Genomic DNA, 7,500 nt, shown 5'->3' on the forward strand with positions numbered 1-7,500 from the left:
AGACATTATAAAATACAGCAGAGTGTCTCTGACTCTCTGAGACATTATAAAATACAGCAGAGTGTCTCTGACCCTCTCAGACATTATAAAATACAGCAGAGTGTCTCTGACTCTCTGAGACATTATAAAATACAGCAGAGTGTCTCTGACTCTCTGAGACATTATAAAATACAGCAGAGTGTCTCTGACTCTCCCAGACATTATAAAATACAGCAGAGTGTCTCTGACTCTCCCAGACATTATAAAATACAGCAGAGTGTCTCTGACTCTCCCAGACATTATAAAATACAGCAGAGTGTCTCTGACTCTCCCAGACATTATAAAATACAGCAGAGTGTCTCTGACTCTCTGAGACATTATAAAATACAGCAGAGTGTCTCTGACTCTCCCAGACATTATAAAATACAGCAGAGTGTCTCTGACTCTCCCAGACATTATAAAATACAGCAGAGTGTCTCTGACTCTCTGAGACATTATAAAATACAGCAGAGTGTCTCTGACTCTCCCAGACATTATGAAATACAGCAGAGTGTCTCTGACTCTCTCAGACATTATAAAATACAGCAGAGTGTCTCTGACTCTCCCAGACATTATAAAATACAGCAGAGTGTCTCTGACTCTCCCAGACATTATAAAATACAGCAGAGTGTCTCTGACTCTCCCAGACATTATGAAATACAGCAGAGTGTCTCTGACTCTCCCAGACATTATAAAATACAGCAGAGTGTCTCTGACTCTCCCAGACATTATAAAATACAGCAGAGTGTCTCTGACTCTCTCAGACATTATAACATACAGCAGAGTGTCTCTGACCCTCTCAGACATTATAAAATACAGCAGAGTGTCTCTGACTCTCTGAGACATTATAAAATACAGCAGAGTGTCTCTGACTCTCCCAGACATTATAAAATACAGCAGAGTGTCTCTGACTCTCCCAGACATTATAAAATACAGCAGAGTGTCTCTGACTCTCCCAGACATTATAAAATACAGCAGAGTGTCTCTGACTCTCCCAGACATTATAAAATACAGCAGAGTGTCTCTGACTCTCCCAGACATTATGAAATACAGCAGAGTGTCTCTGACTCTCCCAGACATTATAAAATACAGCAGAGTGTCTCTGACTCTCCCAGACATTATAAAATACAGCAGAGTGTCTCTGACTCTCTCAGACATTATAAAATACAGCAGAGTGTCTCTGACCCTCTCAGACATTATAAAATACAGCAGAGTGTCTCTGACTCTCTGAGACATTATAAAATACAGCAGAGTGTCTCTGACTCTCCCAGACATTATAAAATACAGCAGAGTGTCTCTGACTCTCCCAGACATTATAAAATACAGCAGAGTGTCTCTGACTCTCCCAGACATTATAAAATACAGCAGAGTGTCTCTGACTCTCTGAGACATTATAAAATACAGCAGAGTGTCTCTGACTCTCCCAGACATTATAAAATACAGCAGAGTGTCTCTGACTCTCCCAGACATTATAAAATACAGCAGAGTGTCTCTGACTCTCTGAGACATTATAAAATACAGCAGAGTGTCTCTGACTCTCCCAGACATTATGAAATACAGCAGAGTGTCTCTGACTCTCTCAGACATTATAAAATACAGCAGAGTGTCTCTGACTCTCTGAGACATTATAAAATACAGCAGAGTGTCTCTGACTCTCCCAGACATTATAAAATACAGCAGAGTGTCTCTGACTCTCTGAGACATTATAAAATACAGCAGAGTGTCTCTGACTCTCCCAGACATTATAAAATACAGCAGAGTGTCTCTGACCCTCTCAGACATTATAAAATACAGCAGAGTGTCTCTGACTCTCCCAGACATTATAAAATACAGCAGAGTGTCTCTGACTCTCCCAGACATTATAAAATACAGCAGAGTGTCTCTGACCCTCTCAGACATTATAAAATACAGCAGAGTGTCTCTGACTCTCCCAGACATTATAAAATACAGCAGAGTGTCTCTGACTCTCCCAGACATTATAAAATACAGCAGAGTGTCTCTGACTCTCCCCGACATTATAAAATACAGCAGAGTGTCTCTGACTCTCCCAGACATTATAAAATACAGCAGAGTGTCTCTGACCCTCTCAGACATTATAAAATACAGCAGAGTGTCTCTGACTCTCCCAGACATTATAAAATACAGCAGAGTGTCTCTGACTCTCCCAGACATCATAAAATACAGCAGAGTGTCTCTGACTCTCCCAGACATCATAAAATACAGCAGAGTGTCTCTGACTCTCCCAGACATTATAAAATACAGCAGAGTGTCTCTGACTCTCCCAGACATTATAAAATACAGCAGAGTGTCTCTGACTCTCTGAGACATTATAAAATACAGCAGAGTGTCTCTGACTCTCCCAGACATTATGAAATACAGCAGAGTGTCTCTGACTCTCCCAGACATTATAAAATACAGCAGAGTGTCTCTGACTCTCCCAGACATCATAAAATACAGCAGAGTGTCTCTGACTCTCCCAGACATTATAAAATACAGCAGAGTGTCTCTGACTCTCCCAGACATTATAAAATACAGCAGAGTTTCTCTGACCCTCCCAGACATTATAAAATACAGCAGAGTGTCTCTGACTCTCCCAGACATTATAAAATACAGCAGAGTGTCTCTGACTCTCCCAGACATTATAAAATACAGCAGAGTGTCTCTGACTCTCCCAGACATTATAAAATACAGCAGAGTGTCTCTGACTCTCCCAGACATTATAAAATACAGCAGAGTGTCTCTGACTCTCCCAGACATTATAAAATACAGCAGAGTGTCTCTGACTCTCCCAGACATTATAAAATACAGCAGAGTGTCTCTGACTCTCCCAGACATTATAAAATACAGCAGAGTGTCTCTGACTCTCCCAGACATTATAAAATACAGCAGAGTGTCTCTGACTCTCCCAGACATTATAAAATACAGCAGAGTGTCTCTGACCCTCTCAGACGTTATAAAATACAGCAGAGTGTCTCTGACCCTCTCAGACATTATAAAATACACGGTAAACTGAGACCTCTAGTGGCTTATTGCTGTTCTAAAACGGTTACAAACATAGAGAAATATTAACTTCGTAAGACTATTCCTAATTCACAAAAGTAGTTACACTTAGCGGCCACCAGATAGAGCCACTTCCTTGTTTACTCAGCCATAGTCCAGCCAGGCTGGACTATATGGCTGGATCTATATCTATAGATATGTCTGTGAACATCACGTCAAAAACGGTAGCATAGCGACTTAGCGAACAGCTGTTCTCAGTGACGAGGGAATAGGAGGCGCTTGCTGTCTTCACGAGGCCGCCCGGAGACACCCGTTCACAGTCCTATGAGCGCGGTGCGGTGCTTAAGACGCCCGCACGGCCAGGGTTTGTATTTGTAAATCAAGCGCTTCCCTTCTCTAGTTCAGATACAGAGACGCTGGATCAATGTAACGCAACTGATTGAAGGTGTGGATTATCGTGATATTTACGTCGTGGTCTAATCAGAAAGCAGCCAATCAGATTCAATTATTGGGACTAACCATTTTAACATGATCACATGACCACTGCCCAAACCCGTCCCGGGCCCAAAATGTAGGCCTATGCAAAAAGAATTCGGGACGTGTTGGACGAGTTTTAAGGTTATTATTAATTATGGAAGCTCTCTAAAGTCATTATCATCCGATTAGCTTGCGGTTGCTAATGCTAGCGCTAAACGGCGTCCTATTGCCCTGACCAAGATGGCCGCTCCATAGAGTCCCGTAATGACCGCCATCTTTGGCCGCGTTTTTCTTAAAACGCTCATTCATGACGACTGTATCCATCTGTTACTACTGTATGTAACACAATGCGTCTCGTTTTAGACACTGTAGTGTTTATGTCACAACTGTCACATACTAAACCATTCTAGAGCACCAAATTCCTGACGTCACTCGCTCATCCCCTGGTTCTAAAGTCCTGACGTCACTCGCTCATCCCCTGGTTCTAAAGTCCTGACGTCACTCGCTCATCCCCTGGTTCTAAAGTCCTGACGTCACTTGCTCATCCCCTGGTTCTAAAGTCCTGACGTCACTCGCTCATCCCCTGGTTCTAAAGTCATGACGTCACTCACTCATCCCCTGGTTCTAAAGTCCTGACGTCACTCGCTCATCTCCTGGTTCTAAAGTCCTGACGTCACTCGCTCATCCCCTGGTTCTAAAGTCCTGACGTCACTCGCTCATCCCCTGGTTCTAAAGTCTCTGACGTCACTCGCTCATCCCCTGGTTCTAAAGTCATGACGTCACTCGCTCATCCCCTGGTTCTAAAGTCCTGACGTCACTCGCTCATCCCCTGGTTCTAAAGTCCTGACGTCACTCGCTCATCCCCTGGTTCTAAAGTCTCTGACGTCACTCGCTCATCCCCTGGTTCTAAAGTCATGACGTCACTCGCTCATCCCCTGGTTCTAAAGTCCTGATGTCACTCGCTCATCCCCTGGTTCTAAAGTCCTGACGTCACTCGCTCATCCCCTGGTTCTAAAGTCCTGATGTCACTCGCTCATCCCCTGGTTCTAAAGTCCTGACGTCACTCGCTCATCCCCTGGTTCTAAAGTCCTGACGTCACTCGCTCATCCCCTGGTTCTAAAGTCCTGACGTCACTCGCTCATCTCCTGGTTCTAAGTAATTTCTCTATGGAGAATAACATGGGGTCATCTTAACCCATTCTGAACGGGAACCCATTTAGGTGTTAGAGCAGATCTACAAGCTCATAGCGCGCCACCGAGTGGCGCGCTATGAGCTTGTAGATGCTTGTAGATGCTATTTTTGAAACGACTGACATTTTTAGAATCTGATCTCGGGTCAGAATGGGTTAATCAGACCAGTGTGTGTCCAGTGGAAACCTCGTATGAATCTGATCTCAGGTCAGAATGGGTTAAGTGTTAATATCGTCTACTATAAGCATTGTGGTCCAAAAATTAACAGGCTGCGTTATTGTCAGGGAGGTGTCTCTGTATTGTTCACGACAGTCAGTCACTCTTTCTCCCAATTCATGAATGAATGAACCGTTGTAAAGCGCTTTGAGCATTTGGAAAAGCGCTATGAAGTCATGTTGATTCTTCATATCCATATGAGTGAAACGGCATGGATGAATTGATTAGTTTTGTTCTTATATGAGGAGATCTAAAATCCCACTATGGGGATTACAATGCAAATAAAAAGTGCATGAACCTGTGCCCTCTATTGACGTCAGACTTCTGTGCTCTATAGTGGAGACATCACATACTAAACCATTCTCTGCTAGCAGTAGATCCATCTACTCCATCTTGTAGTGGAGACATCACATACTAAACCATTCTCTGCTAGCAGTAGATCCATCTACTCCATCTTGTAGTGGAGACATCACATACTAAACCATTCTCTGCTAGCAGTAGATCCATCTACTCCATCTTGTAGTGGAGACGTCACATACTAAACCATTCTCTGCTAGCAGTAGATCCAATCCATCTACTCAATGTTGTGTTTTTCTGTGTTTATGAAACTTTGTGACGCATGCAGCACAAACCTCTACTAGCGCTTCAGTGAAATGCAGTAACAATGCATGTCCACCGTGTGGCACTGTTGTTAAGCCCCATGCATTCATTCATACTAAGTTGGTTGCATGACGTCGTCACGTTCAGAGAAAGAGCCGAGCTACGAGCTCACTGCGCGTTGTGGACGCGACGCGCAGTGAGCTTGTCGCTTTCTCTGCGCCCAACGGAGAGAACACATTAGGCTTTAGACTGTCGCACATGGAAATCTCTCACACACACACACACACACACACACACATGAAGAAGAAGAAGGGCAAAGAAAACCCACCCATTTGTGTTCTTTCATCTTTCACAGAAAAGAGCACGGAGAATAGAGGGTGACTCCATTTATGTCAGACATAGTCTTTTAATGTTGGAGGTTGGTACAACAACGCTGTTTCTCCTGCTCTTTGGCTCACCGCTCCGCCTGCTGGTCGGCGTCACGCTTTGCATGTTGGCCGCCGCCGTTCACGCCTGTTCTCTTAACCGCGGCTAACCTCGTGCACAGGTTAGCGAGGTTAAGGTTAATCTCTAACCTCGTACGCAGGTTAGCAAGGTTAAGGTTAACCTCTAACCTCGTACGCAGACGACTTGCTTTTCTAATTACAGAATAATTAACTCTTAAAGAATTAGTTCTTTAACCCATTTTTGGCGGGAACAACCTTTTGGTGTTGTGTTTGGTGTTGTGCTTTGGTGTTGTGCTTTAGCTTTTGAAAAATAGCAGATCTACAAGCTCATAGCGCGCCACCGAGTGGCGCGCTACGAGCTTGTAGGTCTGCTATTTTTGAAAAACCGAAGAACGACTGACATAGAAACATAGCTTTTTCAGAAAACTGTCATTTTCAAACAGACATTTTTAGAATCTGATCTCAGGTCAAAATGGGTTAAGGTAACCTCTAACCTCGTACGCAGACGACTTGCTTTTCTAATTACAGAATAATTAACTCTTAAAGAATTAGTTCTTTAAGAGTTATATCAGTTACACCCCATGATGAAGCCTTGAATTAATGTCATGCTTTCACCACTAAAACCACCAATAGACTGCCAGCTGAAAACAACGTTATTATCACCCAATCAACAAGTATTTTCTTTTGAAGATAATGGAGTGGAGTGAAAAAAGCCTTTATTATATTTTATAGCATGGTAAAAGATCATTAAAAAATGAGGACTGACGCGTTTCGGCTCTAACCCTCTAAGACCCAATTATTATTTTTTTAATTACTTTTTTTTTTTTTTTTTTTGTTCTTTTTTCACCTAAACGTCATCAGTGATGTTCATTGCAATGCCATTGGTCATGATAGTTGCATATAAATACCCCCCACAGAGGCTGAAATTCACACAAATTAAAAATGTCTGGACTGTGCGATTTTGAATTTTTTTTAACCTAAGACTTTTGACCTTTACCCTAATAAAAGTAGGTAAAATAATTGTAATATATATTTTTTGTGATCATTAGAATGTCTAGAAAATGTTTTATTCATTCTTGTGAAAGATATCCCCAAAATGTAAATTATTAATTTATTATATTATTATATAATTATTATACATTTTTCATCAATCATTTTTTTAGTCTTAGTCCTAGTAGTACAAAGTAGTAGTAAGGTTGAAATCAATTTTTTGCAAGTAGAAATTAATGCGGGTGTTAGAGGGTTAAAAAAGGAGGACTGACGCGTTTCGGCTCTGAGCCTTCGTCAGGGTCCCAAGTATTTGTTTTATTTTTTATTTTTTGCTGCTGTGTACGAATTAAATGCAGTCTTTAATTCACATTTAGCATGAAGTTGCTCTTTGCGCTCTAGTGTGACTGCAGTGAAGATAACTGTGCTTATACTTAAATAGGCACTATTCTATAGTCTCTACAGTAATTCTGTTTAAATTAGTCGTTGTGTGAAAGAACAACTTGGTGTTTAAATGTCGCTCAACTCATCAAAGCTGCTTTTTCTGCTGCTGTTTTGTTGCATTA

The 7,500-nt window shown here is 41.9% G+C and overlaps 1 protein-coding gene across 1 annotated transcript in view; it reads left to right on the plus strand.

Annotated features, from left to right (window-relative positions):
• LOC310856131 (uncharacterized protein) overlaps nt 1–7,500 on the plus strand; it is a 113,542-nt gene that overhangs the window by 97,074 nt on the left and 8,968 nt on the right. The window contains exon 28 of the mRNA XM_083761370.1: nt 5,857–5,919. Within this exon, the coding sequence (XP_083617496.1) occupies nt 5,857–5,919 (63 nt within the window). The remainder of the gene's footprint in view (nt 1–5,856; nt 5,920–7,500) is intronic.

The sequence above is a fragment of the Protomyctophum parallelum genome (assembly GCF_964188405.1).
Source record: "Protomyctophum parallelum genome assembly, chromosome: 3".
NCBI classification, from domain to species: Eukaryota; Metazoa; Chordata; class Actinopteri; order Myctophiformes; family Myctophidae; genus Protomyctophum; species Protomyctophum parallelum.